Source organism: Vitis vinifera, chromosome 16 (genome assembly GCF_030704535.1).
Source record: "Vitis vinifera cultivar Pinot Noir 40024 chromosome 16, ASM3070453v1".
Lineage (NCBI taxonomy): Eukaryota > Viridiplantae > Streptophyta > Magnoliopsida > Vitales > Vitaceae > Vitis > Vitis vinifera.
Genome location: NC_081820.1, coordinates 2512136 through 2535294, shown reverse-complemented (window position 1 = coordinate 2535294; position 23159 = coordinate 2512136). Strand labels below are relative to the sequence as shown.

General features: G+C 33.4%; 1 protein-coding gene across 1 annotated transcript; it reads right to left on the bottom strand.

Moving 5' to 3' along the window:
- Positions 1 to 1493: 1493 nt before the first annotated feature.
- On the bottom strand, positions 1494 to 20264 carry LOC100257868 (serine/threonine-protein kinase TIO). The gene is made up of 23 exons (XM_010663830.3): positions 20111 to 20264; positions 18919 to 19017; positions 18748 to 18822; positions 16883 to 16975; positions 16620 to 16694; positions 16372 to 16464; positions 15639 to 15702; positions 15421 to 15505; positions 13257 to 13329; positions 13093 to 13161; positions 12910 to 12990; positions 12618 to 12723; positions 12374 to 12526; positions 11176 to 11314; positions 8778 to 8949; positions 8162 to 8260; positions 7529 to 8077; positions 5511 to 6671; positions 4909 to 5142; positions 3615 to 3758; positions 3274 to 3354; positions 2910 to 3098; positions 1494 to 1943 (listed from the first exon to the last, which is right to left on the bottom strand). Exons 1-23 carry the CDS (start codon positions 20126 to 20128, stop codon positions 1698 to 1700), a joined length of 4098 nt encoding a protein of 1365 aa, XP_010662132.1. The 5' UTR covers positions 20129 to 20264; the 3' UTR covers positions 1494 to 1697.
- Positions 20265 to 23159: the final 2895 nt, after the last annotated feature.

Sequence of the window (23159 nt, the reverse complement as noted above, 5' to 3'; positions counted from 1 at the left end):
TTCAATCATTGGGTTGGATATTATGAGGGCTTTTACCTTCAAATAATGATCATTTTATCTTTGCAAATCATGTGAAATGTCAGGATGTATTTCTTTTCTTCCCCTCTTCCAATAATGTCACACTTCTTATTTATATTTTCTTCTAAGAACTTGGCAATTCATCATATCTTCTTGTAGACATGATCATGTGTCTTACCTAATCAAGCCATCTTGTCCTAACTCTTTCTTTTTTAGATCATTAATTCTTGATTTAGTAAAGAAATTCTATAGTAGTGTATATTTAATCTTTGCATTAGTTTATATATTCAAAGTATTCCTTTCAAGATTTGAATGATCTTCTAAAAATAAAAGAAAAGGCCACATTTCCCATAATAGAAATCACCTCACAAGATTTTGAAGGCGCAACATCCTCTAAAGGTCACATACAATATTCCCTTGAAGCTTGATCTTCAACATCTTAAAATAGAGAAGTGATGACTTTCATTTGTAAAGTATTGCAATACAATATTATTTTCTTACCTTTGTAGAGATTTCTGAAGTCCTCTATTTGTTAGTTAAAAGGACAGCACATAGCATAAGATCTCTAGTGATTTCTCTCATTGGAAAAGTCAGAGATATGCTTATTCTTGATAGGAAACAATCAGTTCTAGAATTCAAAAGTCCATACATACATTAATCCTACAAATGCATTAACTTTCAAGATTCATTTATTCCTACTATAGGAATTAAATTCTTATTCCAAAGGCTATTAATAATTGAACAAATGGTATCAATTTACTTTTGACTATGCAATTGCAATCATGTCCATCACCAAACCACAAGTTTATCCAAAAAAGTAGAGAAATATTTAGTGAGTTCCCTTTCTATAGGCATATCACATATTAATTCTTCCATCAACTAAGATTCCATATAAGCTTACATGGTTGGACTACCCTTGGCATTGTCAATACCTTAAGATTATATGAAGGCCCCTTTGGAATAATAAAGCATTTTTCAAATTTGTACTGACTGCTTTCATGAGAGACATGAATCAAATATTCTCAACTACCACAAGAGTGAACAAACATACTTATGAGAGACATGAATCAAATATTCTCAAATATGTACCGATTGATCATACAGTATGTTGTCCAATTCATACTTATGGGTTGTGAACAAACACTCCAAGTAACAAGGAATTTGGACAATCATATCTCATTGTAAACAGATCACTACCATTTACATGATTTCTATATAATGTAACCTATGGACAAAAAATGTTATATTAACACATTATTAATAAATAATAATCATACTCATAAATTTGTATGAAAGAATAAAACATTTTTTAGAAATAATATGACTGATTGGCTTTGTAGGGTAATCATTTCTATTAGTTATTACTATCAATCTCAAAACCGGCTAAAAAAAAAAATCATTTATTACGAGCATAAGTATGAGGCTAAACAAAAGGTGATTATGCTATAGTTCAATAAAACAATAATGCGACCACATAAACAAATGGGCATGGAGAGTTGGATATGCTTCCTGATAAAAATTATATTCAACAACTAGAAATATTCGGTACTTTGAACTATGGATTGATATACATGAAAATTACATACAAAGAATTACTTACAGGACTCAACTGTGTTGCCATAGCTGATTAGAGGAAACCAAGCTAATAAGATCGAGGTTTGAGTATACATAGTTGGAATTCAAGCTTCTGAGACCTTGTTGATGATAAGAGATGCATAGTTAGCAATTGTTGATTCTGGGGATTGTCGAAGCCTTCCAATTACAGGGAACAGCTCAGATGATCGGATAAACTGCCTGCATGGCTGATGGGAGGACATCTTTGCCAAAGAAAAGAGAGCTATCTTTAGAGGCGACTCGTTAATGGCATCTTTTCTAGTTGGGTTCAGGGCCACTGCAGAACAGTCAGCTACCAGCTTAAGTAAAGCCTGCAATGGAAAAAAAAAGTCATTTAAATTGTAACCCATTGATTCTAGTAATGGCAAGTCCTTTAGATTCGCTGTATTGTACCTTTTTCTTTACTATCACAGAAAGTATAAAGCAAACTAGAAATGAAGACAAGGAAAACAAGGAAAGAAAAAACAAATGAAAATAATAATTAAGTTTATTTTTCTACCATGTTTCTCCAATGTTATTCCTCTTTTACATAAAAATAGAGATTTTAAAAAATGCATAATTTATTAATAATTGCCATCATATTTTATTTTTCTTCATATTTGCATGGCAAAGCAAATAAGAGAATTTGAGATTTCTTTTTATTTTTTATTAGTACTTCAAGATTAACTTGTTAAAGTGCCGTACATAAAGAGGCAAATCACAAACTACATATGAACAATAGTAAGAGAGCCTTGAGACTTCCAGTTAACCATAATAGCTTAAGCTGCTAACAATTGGATCCACAATGTATAACAGGCTAATGGTAACAAAGAAGTGGTGAGCTAATTATTCAGGATTGAGGGAATAGGTGCGTTTTGTGGAAATAAAAATGACAAATGAGGTACATTCAAAGAATATTAGCATCAAACACTCCTCTAGAAGAAACTATAAGATTATGATCATGGGGTGTGGGGCACCTAACAACTTTAAGTTCTTAGATTAATTTTGACAACTCAACAGTTACAAATATATATTAAAAAAAGCTTGAATTTAAGGGTATATACAACATTTTCAAGACATTAAGGATCTCATATTCTAATTTTGAAAAACACAACTTGCTTTGGGTTCTCACTTTACTATTTAAGTAGCCCTTGTACTCCTGGCATACCCTTCTTACCTCGGAAAGCAACTCGCATGCAAACCATAGCAGGACAAAACATTAAAATACACACACACAAGAAGAAGAAGAAGAAGAAACCAAAACAAAGCAAAATAAGTAATGCAGCATGTCCACAAACCTGCAAGGCTCCTTTGGACACGATATCTTCACAGAGCTTGTTAGAGTTGCGAATAAGATTACTTAATGCACCTGCTGCATTTGCTTTGGTCTTGTCTTCCTCAGCTGAAAGCAGAAGATTTGCTAGTTGAGGAATGGATCTCTTGAGCTCTTCATACAAATTGTCATTATGGTAGGCAGCATTGCCAATCTGGAAAGGGTGAAGAAGAGAGACAGTATAGGTAAGCAGCTATATTTTCACACATTTATTTTTTTCCCAGGGTCAATATAAAAATTTTTCTTATTGAAACACCAGGGAACAGATAGAAATATTCTAACAGATTAAGCATAAATGTAATATTATATGGAAAAGGAACATTTCTTACTGCAAAACAAGCGAATTTCCTTGTTCTTTTGTCTGGATCAGCACACCGATCAATTAGAAGACTGATGATATGATGCCTAGCCTGGAGAATCAGATAAAAATATAAGAAAACACACAATAAGTTCACCATTCCAAGGTATTTAATTAATAGAATAATTACATAATTATTAATCCTTGCCTATCAAAATAATAATAATTATTGATCCTCATTCAGGTTTTTAGCTCAAACTTCATCAAAATATTTTGGTCAGCCAGAAGCAGAATAATTTGCAGATGGTGATATTCTAAACAAACAGTTATAGGGTCCAGAATATAGTGAAGGAGCCTACTGTTATTACTTACCAGTGAACCATAGAAATAGGAACTGTGCCGACACATGTTGCCTATAGCACTACAAGCTTTTGCTCGTACATTGGGATCTTCATGAGTAAGAAACTCCCTCAAGAACTCTAATATGCAGGCCCCATTTATATATTCATAGAAAGCCTGCATCAGCAAATGATACAAAGTTAGACAACTTTTTAAGAGGGGCTTGAGCCCTTCCAAGAAATAACATTTTGTTCATTTCCCATAAGGATGAGAAGCCAGTTTCCCATTTCATAAGAAGCAAAGGAATTGAGTCAATTATTTTGCATTTGCAGTTAGGGTTTGTGCTGTACAATGTACAGCAGATCATACTTTGTATGATCATATGAGTCTCAGAGAAAAATTTAATAGAAAGTAAAAAACAAAAGAAGACGTAGGGAAAGATAATCTCTTGGAAGCATTTACAGAAAATGTCTTTTTGAGAGGCCTTAAATTTTGTAAATTTCCAGAAATGGTTATAGAAAAAGTTTGAAAGAAATTGAAAAAAAAGGGAAAGTGTTTTGGGAAAGGGCTATCTTTTTGGTTCTATGTCTAGTTTCTTTAGGATAAGGGGAAGTCTTTGGAGGCATTAAACGGTGTTCCCACCATCCCATGCCTCTATGGAGTCTGTTCTTAATGTCTTTCTGAGTATATTTTTAAGTCTGATTATGCTTGATTGTATACAGGTGTGGGAATTGATAGGAGCAAGCCTGGGCTTGTCACTAAGTGGACACTTTCCTCTGTATGTGTCTTAGACTCAATTTTGATGGCTGTTCATCAGGACGAACAGATAAGGATAGGTGGTGCTTCCAGAGATTATAGTGGTGGAACGGTCTGAGTTTCTTCAAGTCATGTGGCTTTGCTTTGGCTATTGAGGTGAGGATCCCAGCTTTATCAGAAGATCAAACTCAAGGGTTTTATTTAGGCACCCATATATAAGGGCATCCAGTAATCATCTCTGGGTGTTTCAGGGAAGAAAGGACCTTGGGAATTGGATGTTCTATTCCTAAGATTTTTAACATTTCAAAAACCTTGAGTTGTTCCTTCCCTTTGAGACTGTGTAGGCCAACCAAGTGTTAGATAATTTGGCCAAGCAAAGAGCCTCTAAAGCTGAAGGTTGTCTTGAGGATGCCTTTCTTCCCTGAGTTTTGTTTTTCTTTTATGGTCATAGTGCTTATTTTGGTTTCTTTTTGTTTATTGTTTCTTTAGTTTTCAAGAAAAAGGGGAACTTCAGTTGACCATTAGTATTTCCATATGCAGAAAGAAATATTTCAGGAATATAGAATCTGACCTTATCCATACGAGCTAGATCAGAAATTATCATCAGAACATCCAAAGTGACCTCTCTAGGGCATGAACAATCAAGCAAGCGTCTCATTCCTTTTGGGTCCAACAAGCCTTTGCCCACAAGTTGAACCGCAAGAAGACGATGGCTTGCCATTTTTGCAAGAAAAGCAACAGGCCTTCCCATATCTTTTAGCTCCATATACTCCAAGCACCGGAGAATAATTCCAGGCACTCCCACCTGTAAAATTCAGAAGAAACAGAGTGAAAAAGACAAATAGATTTCTCATTATTAAGATGCAGCATTTTAGCATGCTGAACTATGACACACTCTTACATATGCACTTTACATGACATTTTTTTTAGCCCAAAGTGCTAAAAGTGTTATTTCTTTTTTTTAAAAATATCTCTTTTAGAGGACAGAAATCACTTGAAGTGGTTTTTTTCTTAAGCCATAAGAACAGCATCTTGTCAACCCAAAACTTTTATAAGACACACCCTTTTGCACATATTTTAACAAAAGCACACCTTGCCTGATAACACCCAAAGAAGAAGCAGGCATCAAAATAACCCCCAATCCCCAGCCCAATGAAGAACAGAAGAACTAACCTCCATAAGAATTTTAATATACTTTCCCATGTCATCCTCAATTGCTTTCACCATGTCCTTGTCTTCCACGCACACTCTCCCACCAGGTGAACCCATGTTTAAAAGAAAACCACTGTTTACAGAAGCAGTGGCAGATGGCAAACCTGGAGCATTCTGTACTGCGACAAAAGGAAATGCTAAGAGATCAATCACTGCATTTATTACATCTCTGACCCCATCCTTCCCTCCACCAGGACCACCCCAGACCCTTACAAGCTTGAGATGTACATCAGATATCAAGCAAGAGATGAGCTTGATGTGTTCATTCCGAACCAAAGTCTGACGAAAAGTTAAAGCTCCACCTGAAAGGCAATGACATATTGAAGAAACTGTCCACACAACTCCTACAGATGAGAGCCCTACTCGATCTATTGTGCTGTCAATTCCTTGAGGACAAGCCTTTGAATGGTTGTTATACAACAAATTAATAAGAAGCTGAGGGATGCCACTTGCACAAAGCTGTTGAACAGCTAATGCTCCTCCCCACTTCAACCTCGATTCTAATAAACCAACACATCCATCCCTAAGGCCATGCCAATAAGATAGCATGCCATTTGGGATGGTGGAACCCAGTTCATTTTCATCCCCTGATATAATCTTGAGGTGGTTGCAAAGTGTGGCAGTACGAGGGATCAGTGGCACTGCAATTTCAGAGATGGAGGACTCAATAGAAACTCCAGTTTCAAGGGAAAGAATAGATGCAAGAGCCAGCATGGCTGATGCACAATGAGGTTGAAGTGAAGTTTTCATCCTCTCATCAGAAGAAAAATGGTGGGCAAGGAGTGAAAGTCTGGAACTCTGCTTTTTTGAATTAGTTGTGAGCATAAATAAAGCAGAATTTCTCCCGGATGACTTTAAACACTGGGCAACAGTCGCAATGATAAGGCATGAATGTAGAACCAGGCCACAAGGATTGGTTATCTTGCCCTTCAAGTTATTTGTTTCGCCAGTTTGTGCATCTTTGTTTGAACATGAAGCACAAAAAGATAATATGGAGAATATCTCTGAAAGAATAGTACCATCTCCTCCACCACTAACAATAGTAGTAACAGGTAGAGAACTTCGAAGGCCACAAAGAACACTTGGAACAATTCCACTATGCAGGCAGCATCTCAACATTAGCTGAAACAATAAAAAGAAATACATTATCCCCTAAAAATGGCAAAGTAGAAATATACCATCAAAGCATAATAAACAAAAAAGCCTAGAGAGCATTGCAAAAGTGCTAGTGAATGCTGACTTCTTTCCAAAATAATGAAATTAGTTTGTTTTTAACTGAGAAGAACAGCTTAACGCTTATAATAAACCTAGTTAATTGGAACTTCATCAAGTAAAATATTTGGGAGATGTAGAATAAGAATTTGGATTATTTAAAAAAAATTCAGTTTCTTTGGTCCTTTTCCCCAGGTTTTTCTCTAAGCAGAAAACTCTTAATATCATTATCTTCTATTTCTTTGGGATATCTACACCTATTTTATAACAAAAAAACACATTTATTAGGCTCCATTTTTTCATAGCAAAAATCATGGAATTGTTCCTATGCCAATGTGATTACAGGCAAGTTTGAATCACAAATTTACACAATTTCTGTCTAACTCCTTAAGAAAATGAACTTTAACTATAGTATGATTACCAATTTGAAGATATTATGAACAATGTTACCAACAAAAAAATTATTCTGCAAAAGCTTAACCCTCTAAAATAGAAATCCTAATCAAGAATTGATTTTCATAGCAATAAATACGGCCTAAGAGGTAAAAAACAAAATTAAATCAAAACCATTATGTTATGCCTCTAAACCTGCTCAACCAAACTGCAAAGGTTTTAAATTTTGAGACAAACAAATCAAGACTTGCATATAGAACAGGAACCCAATTAGCAAGTCACCTAGTTAAGTCAACCTAGATTCAGTTGGTAAAAGATGTTTCGCATGTATAAAATGTGTAAAAGATGCCAAGATAATGGGATGAGAGATGTACCTGGATACCAGCAGAAAGTGGGGCTTCAAGTCGTTGATGAAGACAATAGTAGATAGCAACCTGTATGTCTTTGGACCGGAGGAATGCTCTTGTCACCACATCAACAATTTTTGCTGATTCTATCCCAACCAATGAACCTCGGTCTTGTTCCCTATTGTCAATTTGGAGTGACGAGTGGCTCCACAAAGTGTTTAGTGGAAATGAATATACATTTTCTTTCACAAAGAGAATTTCCAATGCATCTATTAGAGACCAAATAGCCCTGCATGCTTCACAAGCAGCACGCAATAAATGTGAAGAACCAGATAAGAGACTTAAGCCTGCATTTTCCAAACATAGACACAAATGATCCACTAAACCAGAAGTTTTGGCATGGTCCAAAATCCGATTTAGGATTTCGTTCACCCTGGAAGGAGAAGAAGCTGCATCAGGAACCAACGTTGGAGCACATGCTTTAAGACCCTGAGCTACATGAGATAACATGGTTGCAATGCAAGCATTACACTCATACAGAATTCTTCCTGAAGCATCTTCATTGCAGCCAACAACCTACAGATTTTATACAATAAGAGAGCTGAAAGCAGGTGCACAAATTGTTGAAGACATCAACAATCAACATGGAAAGAGAATGACCTGGGAAAAGATTTCAACCGAGGAAACCCAGTGCCGGAAATATGAACTCCCAATGCCACTTCCACTATTATCTACCAACATTTTGATAATTGAGAAGCTCTGCAAAAATAAACTTAAACTTTAATAACCATTATTAATCATCAAATGGAAGAAGGATGGTAGCAAAGTAAAACAATTGGCAATTGCAGACCAACTCAACTCTGGAATAAGTTTTGGAGCAATTATTGCTAAGGTCAGGAAGCCAAAAGAAAAAATATAAAAAATAGGTTCAGCAATTATGCCAGCAGAGAAACAAAATGAAAAAACCTATCCAAGTGGTATGTTTATTAGGAAGGGGGAAGCAAAGTTGTGGGTGAAGCATGTTGCGAACATGAAATTTTTAGAAAGTCTGCAATGAGATTAGTACGTACAGAAGTATTCACAAACTTCCCCAAGTATTGCTTAATTAGTGACAAGATAACACTATAAAATCCTGAAATTTTGCTTAAAAGTTCAGGACTCCAAATCTGGAGAATTTCATCACAATTTGTGTCACACAACTCTATATACTGAAACTCCAATCCAAGAATCATGAGTGCAGCCAGAAATTCCTTCATGAAAATCAGCAGTATTATACCTTTGCTATTAAGTCATTAGCTTCAGCTGATTTCACATTAACTGCAGCAGCAGTAAATCCAAGAACTTCAAAGATTATTTCATCAAGTAGTCCACTAGAATGGATAGCACCTGCTGCAACTAGGTTTGAAAGAATTTTAAGTGACTGGCTTGAACTAAACATGTCTTGATCCCTGTACAAGTTTGACAAGCAATTAAAACTTGCAAATAGAACATCAATTGCTATCTATTTATGTCTGAGCTTATATAGTAATGATCCGAGGGAAAACATTCCTACAGCATTGCAATGAAGTGGAATATAATAGCATAAAGTAGTGGCAGGAGATAACCAAGGACAAAAAATTCCCCAGTACATACAACTTTTTTTGTAAAAATAATTTCTCTGGCAAAGGTAAAAGGATCAGCATTTAGAACATCCTCCAGTTAGCAAGTAAATAATAACTCATTGTTTTTCCCTTAAATATTAAGCAATTATAAATTCAATAATTATAAAATACCTCCAGTGAGCATCTGGATAAGACATGTAAAAAATCATTATATTGCCATGTATCATTGTATTCGAAGACACAACTCCACTCATTTTTTTCGGACTTATATCTTGTATTCAGTCTTTTACTGAGGGTTGGGCAGTATACTAACACCCTAGATTCAGCCATGGGATTAGAAACAGAAGTTTTCAAATGTGTTATTTGGATGAGACATGTAATTAATCATTCTTTTGCCATATATCATCACATTTAAAAACACCAGTCCACTCCACTCATTTTTCTCTGGCTTATCTCCTGTATTCAGTCTTTTACTGAGGGTTGAGCAGTAGACTTACACCCTAGCTTCAGCCTTGGGATTAGACACAGAAGCTTTCAAATGTGCCTGGGAATGTATTTTCAGTATTTCACATTGCTTTTTCTTTTATATCATATGATTGAGGCAATTTAGCCTCATGGGAAACTGATGAGGATAGGCATTAGTTTTAGTAGGAATTAGATCGGGATTAGTATTTATTGGAGTAAAATTAGGAGTAGTTAATTAAGTTATAGGGGAATTAGAATTAAAGTTATAATGGGTTATTAAAATCCTAATTGATTTTGGATTTCTTAGAGAAGCCTATAAATAAGGCTAATTAATGTAAACCAAAGTAATTGATTGATTGGTAATTAAATAATATTAGTTTTTTTGCATGCAATTCTCAATGGTGAGTCTCCTAGAAGGTTTCTATTTCTTCTTCTTCATCTTTGTATCTTCTTTTTCTATATTTTTTTATTTTATTTTTCTCTACCATAAACTTTATCCCTTGTTCCTCTCCTTAAACCTTAAAAAATAAAAACCTTAGCCCAACTATTTAATTGTAGGCAGCCATCCTAGGGTTATCCTACATCATAAACATTTTATTTTGAGTTTGAGTGTGAGGGCATGAGAAATTATTGGTATTCTCCATTACCTTGTTCCTATGATTTATGACAGAGGCCTTTAGTTGGTCAGCATCTTCAGGGTGACCCCTAAGAATACTGGTTCCATGAAAACTTCTTCATCTAAGGTGTCAAAAGGCGATAACAAGTAAAGTTTTTGGAAGGTGTGCTATGCTTGCAATTTGGGTATATGGTTAAAGTGCAAGGATTTTAAGTCCCTTTTCTAACTCTCTTGGGTGTTTGACACCGAGTTCTATAATCTCCTGGGATAAAAAAACTGCTTGCTTCAGTGATCAAAGAAAATAGGAAATTATTAGTCTTTGGTCTCCTCCCTTTGTTAGTTTGAAGTGGAATTTTGATGGCTACACCTCATTGGAGTCCAAGATAGTTGGGCATTAGGATGATTGTTGCTCTTTTCCAAACCAACTGGCATTGGGATGTTACTCTTTTCCTCGTTGTATCTCGTCTTCCCTCAGTCTAGTACCTTTATCAGCAAAATTTCACTTCTTAAGGAAAGAAATTATTTGAACTTTAATTTTCTAACAGTGTATACTCATATTTCACATTAAAAATTAGACATATAGTCAAACCATGTTCATTAGTTTCTTTTTAATTTGACTGTTCTTCATAGAATGTGATCTAGTTTTCAAGATAGAAAGGGACCATTAAAGAAAACAGGAACCATGATAAAAAAACCTGACCTCATTTAATGAAATCTAAAAAGGGATCCTGACTCAACTCAAAGACAAACTGATAAGATTTAAATTTGATGCTAACAACAACAACAACAACAACAAAATGATTTATTATCAATGCAACAAACAAATGAATAATTTAGATAGCTCGTCTAATTATGTGTGTATTATGGTCATGTGTGCTTGTGTGCGTGCATTTATCGCATTGAAAGTTCACCACGATTCCTAACCTGTGGTAGAATTTAATATCCACAATAAATAAGGACCCCTTAGACCATTATTTAGGATGCAACTTTACCTGCCAGAGTTTTGGGACTCCTTAGACCATTTTTTTAGTGGAAGCAATATAAATGCTAATGCTTCATTGTCTTGACCAATAATTTTTGCACCTTTGACCGTGCGAGAGTTATTTTCTAATTTGTCTAATGTCTGGCAACCTGAACAAAGGAAAACTTAGATAAGTTTACGAGCACTACAAAGTAATAAATGAAATTATCTATTAAATTTTTCAAAGAATTTAAAAAGAAAAAAATAACCTAAAGTAAACATGGAAATTGCTTATTAAATTTCCTTTTCATAAAACCCTCTCTTTTCTATTATTAGGTGATACTATTCACAAAATTTATTTTCTTTGCCTGGACAATTCATATAACATGCAACATGATAAAATCATCAAACATAACAATGAAGTCAAGATACAAAATGTAATGAAAAATATTTATACAAATCTAAAAACCAGATAAAAGGAAAAATGGAAAAAAAGAAAAAAATATATATCAATAAAACAAGAGGCAAGCAAGGCATAGGAGGGGAAACAAATCCATTTATTTATTTTCAAGATATCAAAAGGTTGTAAGATTGGAAATAACCTAGTCCTTCCATATGAAAAGAAAATTACAAACTTAAACAACATTTGAAGATTAAGCAAATAGATGTAGAGGCCATAAGCACTCCATTAGCGACTAAATGCATTAATCAGGGAGCCATGATTTCTAGGACCTTTAGGATTTAATTTTTTTCATAAATAATTTATAAGAAAATAAAAAAAGACATGAGCAAGTATTCAAGTACATATTGAAAAAAAGCCCATAATCATATTATTGAAGAAAGAGAACATCAAAAGAAACAAATCGGGGTTCCCTAGGAAGACAAAAACCCCATTTGTTTTAAAGTGGGAAGCTCTGTATGGTGAAAAGATCTCCTATCATGCCCCTTCCAAATACTGCACTAGTCTTCATAGAGCTTAAAACTGTTCAAGACTACTTCATGAATTTTAATAAAAAAGTGTAACAAATAGGAAGGGATCTATAGTAAAATCATCCATCAGCATTCCTTTTTGTGACATAAGAGGTTATTGAAAAAATTAATATGATTGCACAACTACTGACAATCCTATCCTCACACCTTCAACAATCAAGCCTCATGTATTCAGTTGCAAGTCTAACAAATACAAATTTGGTAACAAGAGGATTTGTTAAAGTTATAACATAATTGACCTGACTGATTAACATCATTAGGACTGCCAAATCCCGGGAACTCCTCATGTGGTGAAGAATTGACTGTAGCAGAGTTAGGACTACATGATTGAGCACCAGATTGAATTTTTGAAGCATTATTGCTCTCAAAAGCAGCAGGAGAATGGCTTCTATCTACAACAACATAATATATGATAGTCACATAATATATGATAGTCAAAGCCACTAGAATCTACATGTCTGAAGCATAAAGTGGAGGCCTTACTCTCAGGACTTGGAACAGTAGAACCAGTTGAAGCCTGGATGATGTTTCCTTCACCCCTCCATGCTGCATCACAGCCCCTGGCTGCAGCAGTTGCAGCACGCATTTCCTGGTAATTGTTTACCATGTGCAAAAACCTCAACAATTACTATTATTAAGAATTTAACAAACACATGTGAAAATATGTCCTTATGTGAAATATAGGAACCAAAATTGTGTATGCCAGATGGTAGAGCATGGATGGGCTCAATCTAACTTCTACAGGGAAACAATGTAAAACATAAAATAATATTACCCTGGCCTCCAGTTCATCTGACGTTTCTTGAACAAATGGGTGTTCCAAAAGTGCAGGCCAGGTTAATCTATTTTGAGGTACCTGATTCCCATGTACTTAAGAACCAAGTTAGCAATCAATCACAGAAAATGAAGGTTAAAAATAAGCATCAAAATGGAGTATTAAATATTTGCAAAAGACAACCTTATTGAGCAATCCTTTTAGAAAGCTTCTGAAATTTGCACTCATGTTGTCAGGATATTTAACTGGATCCTGGAAAATCAAATGTGACATCAACTTGTATTTTCTGCAGTATATTTTAATGCACAAACCTACAGAACTAAAATATGGAGTTTGAGAAAATGTACCTTAATGATGTGCCGGATGAGTGCATATACTGAATTTGTATAAAAGGGAGGCTGACCAACAAACAATTCATACCTGTTATGTACATGGTCAACTAGTTTCAGTTCAAGAAGATCAAGAAAAAAAAGCAATAAGATGCAAATGAAGGAGGAAAAGGGATAATACTCAGTAAGAATGAATTCTGAATTGAATAGATAATGGTCAGTGGTGATTAATATAATTTTCTTATTCTAATTTTGTTCTCTTGGGAAATGAAAAATGTCGCAGCAAAAAATGTTTCAAAAAATATTTAACCTGACTGTCCCAACTAATATCCACTAGATGCTCTCCTAATAATATAAAAACTTCCCCAAGTTCTGAGCACATCTCCAAGTGCCACCCATCTTATCTATGACCCAACTAAGCACCAAAGACTCATCCCCTTCAATTTGGAAACACCTTGAACCTAAAGCCTTTTCCTCATGCATATCTCAAGAAGAGCACAAATAAGAATATCAGTGGTAACAACAAGCCTACTGGCTTAGGGAAAGCAATATTAGTGTCTCCACTTTTCACAAGGTTGCTCCAATCCCATTTTTTTTCCAAATTTACTGGCAAACAACCATCAAAGTGTAATTGAAAAAAAAAAAAATACAAAAGAAGAAAGTTTACAGGTGACCTCAATGCCAGCATCCCTCTTACTATCATAAACTGCAAGTCGATCTATTAACATACTCCTGAGACACCTTTGAATGCTTTGGGGACAGAAGCAACAGGAGGCTAAGATGCATATCTATCCAGAATGCATCTAGTGAATCTATGAGAGGAAAATTCTTGCATTTCTTTTTGTTCAAATTGCCCAAACAACAAGTAAAATGGCAGTAATGGCACTATACCACAAAATCCTGCATCTCTCTTCTACCCAAATTTTCAAAGGAAATCTTCGTCATACTACAGATCTTAGAAAGATAAATAATCTGCAGAAGAACAAGAAGAGAGGGCATATAGAATTAACTAGTCAGCTGTCTCAGCATTATCCTTACTACTAATAATTTAAACGCCTGGTCTAAATGCTTTGTAAGACTATCTTGAAGACTTTCATTAGTATTCACCTTATGATCCACTAAGTTGGGACCTTAACTTTAGGGGAAACTTCCACTCTTAACCAATTTAGTTTAGAGCATTGTGCTCAAAACATGAAGAAAAAAATCTGAATAACAAAAATCAACTGGATTTCTTTATATGTTATGCAATTGACAGCATATTCAGCTGAATCAGGCAGCAATGGAAATTGAATAGTGAAAACAACTGAAGTTCAAACATATATTATGCCACCACATCATATATTCAGATTCAACCATTCAAATAAAGGTAGAAAATAGTAAAGAATTTGTTTTGTACATTGTCTATAAAAGAATAATCATATGTTGACAAAACACATGCTTCACAAAGTAATCCAAGAGATCTTTAACACTATAGTAGCTTGAAGCCATTGTGGAAAACTGGAAAGGAAGGCCTTTTCATCATCCTATGCCTTCATACAGTCACTTGCTTAAGCGCAAAAGATCATGCGTGGTTGTATGCCTCTAATCTTGGTCAATGGGACAGAGTATGGATCCAGAAGTTTTACCCTCCTAGGAACACTTCTTAGAGCTCTAACAGAAACTAAGCACTCTGAGATACCATTACATGTAGAAGCTAAGTACTCCCAGATACTGTTAAATGCTACAATTGGTTACTGAAAAATTAATTAAGCATTGAAATCATTACAGTATAGAATTTCAACTATTAGCCTGATGAACATTGTTGGCCTGTAACCTAACAATTTAAGCATTTAGGTCACTAGGAGCTTAACATGGCCTTGGAGCTCAGGTTTTCTAGAGGTCTCAAGTTCAAGACTCTCTGATTATTTATGGTCCTATTATTTTTCTGTGATTTGTGATCCCTTGTTTACTTCTCCATCTGCAGCTAATGGGCCATAAATGATGGAAGGTTTTAGCCTCAGAAACATCAAACAGAAAGAAATAAACCAGAAACTCAAAACTTTGAAATAATTGATTGGTTTAAAAACTTTTTGGACTTTAGTAATTCAACTGAAAAAGATTCAAATGCAAACACAACATGAGATGAAAATCTGTTTTTTAAGAAATAAATCAATCCAAATTCAAATCTGGGACATTTACATACAAGATAACTCCAAGAGACCACAAATCAGCAGTGTGGTTGTAGGGTTGCTCCCGTACCAGCTCTGGGGCCATATACAAAGGAGTACCTGAAAATATTGATCAAAGCATGATTGAGTGATAGGCAGAGTCAGAAATTTGTAACTAATTTTCTATGGCTCAGTGATAACGGTTTCAAACTAAAAAGGCAAACTATACTGATAGCATTGAGATGAGCCAAACCTTTTATGGATCGTAAAACAACCGTATTTGTGGACATTGCACGTGCAAATCCAAAGTCACAAAGCTGTGACAAATAGAAATGAACATGCATGTTACAGGTAGATATTGTGTTTCTTGACAAAAAAACAGAAATATAGATAATCTTCAGCAATAAATATAACAGGTTACAAATTTTCTTAACATGGAAATTTTCAATGTTCGGAACAAAATCATGCTATCAAACAACCCCTTAGCCAAGGATCACCTTAAACCTCAGAGAACCGAACTTCGTAAAGAAAACATTTTGTACAAGTTTTACATTGGGCCCTTTAGCGCAATGACCCCAGTGCAAACAGGGAGTTTAACCACTGAGTGCATTAAGGGTGCAATGTTAGGTGTATGTTCTTGTACTAAATTCTTAACAATATCAAAAAAGTAGATTCTGCAGAAGTTTAAAATGTTTCTTTCACAAAATTAACCTGTCACTAAACCTGCATAAAAGATCATTATGCTAAATATTTAAAGGATTAAAGTAGGTGTCAATAACTTCAATGAGGAAAAGAAAACTAAGCCTTGCTCATCAGTTCATCATATTCATACAAACTGTAAGTAGTCAGCATGAAGTGCATGGAATCAGGAGTGATAATCATAAACAGGAAAACCTTTTATCTAACAAGGGAAAAGTTAAGGAAATAAAGCTACTTGGATTGCATATACAACAATGAAACATGCGCATGTTATCTAACCATTCAACCTTAACAATAGAACCAGCACCAATGAGAATATTTTGTGGCTTCATATCTCGATGTATGATACGGTTGGAGTGCAAGTAGTGCAATGCTCTCACCTGAAATATTCAACATCAGGAAATTCTAATAAAACGATATAAGAACATAATGTATGAAATAGAAATTATAACCCTGCACATTGCAACATTAAACATTGAATATGATTAGTATTTGAAATGAGAGCAATATTCCAGGAGGAAACTTAGGAAAGTACCAACTGCTTTGCAATTGCTTGAACTTGTTCTTCAGGAAGGCACTTGTCATCCTCAAGAATCTCAAAGAGTTCTCCCTGCATATGGAAAATTTTCATTAACTACTCATGCATCTAAACTATGGTCAAAATAACCAAGCATATTTTGTGTTAGGGTGCATCTCTGAAACATTCTTTCTGCTGCATAGATGCGCATGGAATGAATTTGCATGTGTAAGTACAAAACAGAGAAGAGAGAGAGAGAGAGAGAGAGAAGAGCTAATTACTTGTGCAAATTCTGTGACAACGCAGAACTCTTGAGGGGTCTCAAAGGAGTCGAGCATTTCAATGATATTTTCATGTTTCAGCTTCCTCAAAATCTGCAACATTTAGATAAACCATTCATCAAATCATCTGAAAAACAATTAAAAAATTCATTAGAAGTGTTGGAATTTCAAATAAAACTGATTACACTTTATCATTCAGAAAGATGATATGTAAACATTAAAACTGTACATATCTTTACAATCTAGTGACAAGACAGGAGCGATGTTCATATTTAGTATGCACAGGCAATATCACCCCTTCCAAATACCCTTTGTATTAATTGTAGTAAAGTTCCAAAATTCAAGGGTAAAATAGGAATTTTATAAACAAATGAAACCATGTGTCTCACAAATCTTCCAAAAAGTTCGCTCAAACTTATTCCCCCCAACCTCTAATATTGCTAAGTTTAAAAAGCAGGACATAGAATGATGTTTCATAAAATTTTACTTAACCCCTCCATAAAAAACGAAATACAAAACAACCAAAGTTGAATTTATTTTCATTGTAGCAGGGTCTTTACATTTGGCAAGACATCTGCTAATAGATAAAAAGGCGATTCATGTCAGTAGCTTGGAACTAATACTGGTGAAGAACAAATAATGGAAGTATTAGAATATGTCATGACATGATCAGCTCATAACTCTTATTTAAAATTCAGCCATGTAAATCTAAACAAATAGGTTACAAGAACAGACAAAATCCAGAACAAGGAGCCACATACTCATTAATATACCAATGATGAGAACAAAGGAAAGTCAACATGACACAAAGATAAAAAACATTCCAAAATGCAGAGCAAAAAGTGTTCAATCATATTCAGATTCATTTTCAACTGCCTGAATTAAATGCCTAATAAATATCATCAAACAGTATCATTAAGATTGGGAATAGTTAAATGTTTTCGCAAGGTTCAACAGGCCTAATTTCCATAGCTTTCTTGAAAATATAAAATATGTACCAGCAAGCAAGCTATGCCTATAATGTTGTTAAGAAATCGAGGAATACAAAAGAAAACATAAACCAAGAGATTTAAACAACTTCAATTTGTTGTTAAACATTGTGGTTGAAACAACATTGTAATACTGGAAACACCCAGAAGAAGGCTAAATTGATACTTTGATGAATTAAGTAGCCAAGTTGAGCGGGCCAACAAGCTGCTGACGAGAAAAATCGGAGTATGATTTAGTAAATTGCTTTTCAATCCCAAAATAGCAAATACCAACTCCAATCTGAAGCAAATTTTATAAATCCTAGAAAATTCCAAATTCAAATATGATTGGACATTTCCCTGGCAGTGCCAAATAATCAATTAGACTGCAATCTGAATTGGATACCCAAGCAACCAATAGTGTAGCATAACTTTAAAAAACTATATTGAAAAAAATTATGGGCTTATTTGGAAACTGTTCTTGAAAACAGTTTTTTGTTTCTTAGAAACTTAAAAAAAAAAAAAAAAAAAGCCATGTTTAACAAACTTTTTACTGAGAACAGTTTTATTGAAAAATTGTTCTGAAAAAACTGTTGTTTTGGAGACAAATTTGAGATGTTTTGAAGTGTTTTTTCTAGAGTGTTCTAAAAAGGAACTGAAAATATGAAGAATATTTTAGGAGCTTTTATAAAGTAGATAAGTGCATAGTACCTCCATAAAGATGTAGGCCAAAAAACCTATGTTCCATATTTTTGTTCCCACACATAATTTTGTTCCTGAGAACAATTAAGAATTGTTCTCCAAAACATTGTCAAACAAGCCCTATGTTCCTTTTTGTAAAATAAATAAGAAAAATCTTTCAGTAGCCCATTATCCATATCAACTGCTGATAATTACCTCAATTTCCTGTCTTAGATTCTGAATGTCCTTCTCACTTTTCCCATGCTTGAGAATAAATTTCATTGCAACAGTCTGAGATCAATTAAAACAGCACTAAGATAAGGATGAAGCAAGTCAAACCACCTCCAATTCACTCAAAAGGCAAGAGAAGGGAATTGCAACAAGTACCTGCCCTGTAAACTTCCGCCTTCCTTTGTATACCTTCCCAAAAGAACCTTCACCTACCAGCTCAATTACATGATAATTTTCGACACCCATCTTTTCAATCTATAAAAAGTAATTTTCTGACACATACTTAGTGGTGAAAGATCAAGCAACTATGACATTCAAATAATGTCTACAACTACATTTAAAAAAATATGAAAAGAACAATGACTTATACGTAAAATATCAACATCTGATATGAACTAAGAGCAAATCACAGGGTAAACAGATGTTTTATATGACAAAATGCTTTGCTGCTGAGAACATGACAAAATAAATAAATAAATGGAACTCCATCTCTTTGGATTTTTTTATCATTTATGACCCGAGAAATAAGACCAATAAAAATGCAGTAGCCTTAATACATCTAGATAGAGCAGCTCAGTTAAATAAAAGGAAACTAGTGACCACACTCAAATTTAGCAGTTTATAAGACCAACAATCAGAGGATATAATCTACAACTTGAAGCTATCATTATCATTCTACCACTTCAGACATTAGCATTAAAGCAATTGTCCATGAAAATCAAACTCAATAATAATATCTTTCAGTCTATGTTGCCTGGGTTCCTCTCCTATAAACAATACCCAAATCAGTTTGAGATGATGAAATCACTACAATCAGAAATTCATCCAAATCGGCATATCATCAACTAAAATCCACATGCGAAAATCACCGTAGAATCACTTGTTTTCCGTTTGATGATAAGGAAATGGAAATAAAAATGCTAAACATAGCTCAAAGAAGGAACCCATTAAGCAGATTGTTAAACAAAACCCACCTAGAGAGAAATAACATAGAATTGTTAGGTGGGAAACAAAATGACAGGTAAATGCTGAAGATTCCTGGAAGAGCGAATCCATAGCTAAGCAATTGTAAACTTTTCCCGATTTGGTAGCAAAGAAAACAACGAGAGAAACATTAGAACCCATGTGGTGGCAAAGAAAAGAAAGAGGAAATTGCTTCAAACAGGTACGAAAAAGGCACCCATTCTTTAGCAACCATTTTCCTTCACTGTCCCCCGTTTTTTTCCCGAGATCCAAACAGATCTAAAACCCCACTTGCCAAAATTTCCCCCCAATTTCACGACAAACCCAGAAAAAACTTATAGCTCCGTGAGTACAAACAAGTGAAAAGATCAAGCCAATTCCTCACCTGAGAAAATCCGCACATAGATCAGCGTGGAAACCCTAAACCCTAATTCAGAGAACGAGATCTTTCCCCCTTGTTGAGAGAGAGAGATGAAGTATACAGCATGCAAATGCTATTGTGTTTTAAAAATTTTCCCGCTCACATGATTTCAAAGCTTATCATCAAACTCTTAATTCTATTTTCTTCGGGCCCCAAAATTTAAAATTATAAACAATCGGGGGGTCGGGTCGGGTCACACCAATTTTGTTTTAATGTGTTTGAAGTTGGGATTTTAAGGTTGGCAAATTATATTAAGGTCACCAAATTATTTTTCTCGTCTATTGATGTTTTTATTTTATTTTAATGACCCGCACCCAATTATGGCTCTAATGACTTTAAAAATCATTTATATGGTTAAGAAGAGTTTATACTTATATAACGTTATAAACTTTTTCTTATATCCAATGTAGGATATCATAATTACCCTTATGTATGTATAATGATTCGCATCAAACCATGTCGATATTATCTATTCTAAATTTAAATGGGTTCTTATGATTTTAAAACGCATTTACATAATTAAGAAGAGTTCATATTTATATAGTGATAAAAACTTTTTCCTCTATTCGATGTGAGATATCACATAATGTATTCAACCAATGTCGGTTCTAAGGTTAGGTTATGAATTCGCAATCCAATGCCAAGCCCATAGGAGGGTTTCCGTGAATTTTCAAACCAAAAACAAAATATTCCATTTAAATATTATAATTGTTTAAAATCCATAAAACAAAACAACATGTAAATAAAATCGCAAAATGTATAATTAGTTCTTATTCAACATAAATAACAATTGTAAATTCAAGTTTCAAATACTTTAATAATTCAAAATTTTATGACAATACTAAACTTATTAGATGAGATGAGGGCAATAGTTTTGTCATGTAACATTGATTCATTAGCATCAAGACTTCATAAACTTAAACATATGGAAGGATCTTTGAACAAGAGAAGATGATTTGTGTTTGTGTCTTAGTGATGGTTTGAAACTAGGCTTATAATGGAAGGCTAGGATTTGTCTTTAGATTTCGATGGAAAGAGCATAATGAATGAGTGAAAAAAAAATAGGTTTTTTTTTTCATTATTCCTTTTATATTTTTATATTTTTATATTTCAAACAAAAGGATAAATAATATAATTAAAAATAATCTTGTGTAAGTTCGGGTTTCAATGATAAATATAAATACAAATGTATTAATATATCAAATTTTATTAAATAGAATATATATAATATTTAAATATGAAAAAAAATATAATATTTAATTTTATCTATGTATCTATACATTTTATTATTTTTAAATTAAAAATTATTATATTAATTAATTCATATTATTTTTATATTTATTGTTAATAATTATTATAAAAATAAACATGAATATAAATATTTATATTTGTTTCATTGTATTATATTATAAAAATTTGGAAAGAGCATTAATATAATATGTAACAATGAATTTATCAAAGGAATGTGTAGCATGGTTGCCTCTTCATTTTGAGAACCTCATAACAATGAATCCTCTCCATGCGACATGCACTTATAGTGTTGGGCAGTGGGTTGGTAAGGAGGAGAGTTTGGGCCGGGCGAGGAAAAAAGCCCATGTTGGTTTTGGTTAAAATCACATGTTGACTGGTTTAGGAAAATTGAACGGCTCATCCGGTTCGACGGTTTGATTGTCGGGTCTGACCAATTGGACCGATCGTTCCGATCCGATTTTCAAAACCAAGAAATAAATAGATAAAAATTTTAAATGCATAGACATAATCTCTCTACATATCCATTTATTAATTTATTTTTTAAAAATAATTTTTATATGTGACACGACTAAAATGCCATCTCTTTTGGTTTCAAACTAAAAAAAGAAAAAAAAATGAACAGTTAAAATTATAATTTAGGTGGAAAAGGTGTGTGAAAACTGAATTCTTTTTAATACAAAAAAAAAAAAAATGTGGGTGATTTTTTTTTTTTTTTTTTTTTTTTGTGGACTTGAATTAATCACTCTTTAAAATCAAATCATTGATCAAAATACCCTTGATTTTTATGTAATGCATATCACAAATAAACTGAAATTTGACTATTGTTGATTATATTGAAAAAACTTGAGACATGGGTTACTAGGTAAAATCTTTTTAATTTTTCATATAGTTATACCAAAGGCTATGTTTGATTATCGAAAAGTAATAAGGAAAAAAAAAGATAAAGAAAATGGTTTTCTCATATTTAGTTTCATAATGAAAAAAAAAATCAAATATAATTAAAATTAGTTAGAATTTTATACATTTTAAAATTATTTAATCTTTATATAATGAAATAAAATAAGTGAAATAAATTTGAAGAAACATATAAAAATAATTTATTGATTTTCAATGTACATTTTTTTTTATTTTCCTTTATTTTTTATTTTCTTCAACTTTTCCTCTCTATTTTTTTCCTCAAATTTTACGAGAACCAAACATAGCCAAAATAATTTAATATTATGGTTTAATTTTTAAAAAATCATATAGAAAAACTGTTATTTATACTAGAAAAGCATAAGAAATGAGCACTTTGGCCAAAATGCTACTCATCTTATTTAAAATTGCAATCGATACTATTGAGTGTCATGCCCTAACATTTTGGCAAATCATTTTCACAATAATAAAGATTTGAGTATATACTCGAGTTAGATTTAATCATATTATCATTATTATTATTTTCAACTTACGAGGTATTAGATTAACCAAATTCATTAGCTAAATGGGTCAATCGGGTAAAATATAGAATGAGTTATGCCAATTATCATTTTTCAGATGTTTATAGTTCGAATTTCTTAAATATTATTGCATAATGTTTTAATAATAATTTAGCATAAAAATAAGTGAAATAATTCTATTATCGTGATTGTGATAAACGAGAATTTAACGAGCCGAAAGTAGAATCTCACTTTAAAATCAAGGGGAAGTAAATAGATCAAGATGAAGTGATTACAATGTGACCACAAATATCAAATAATTATGAGTGGAAATAGGAATGGATGTT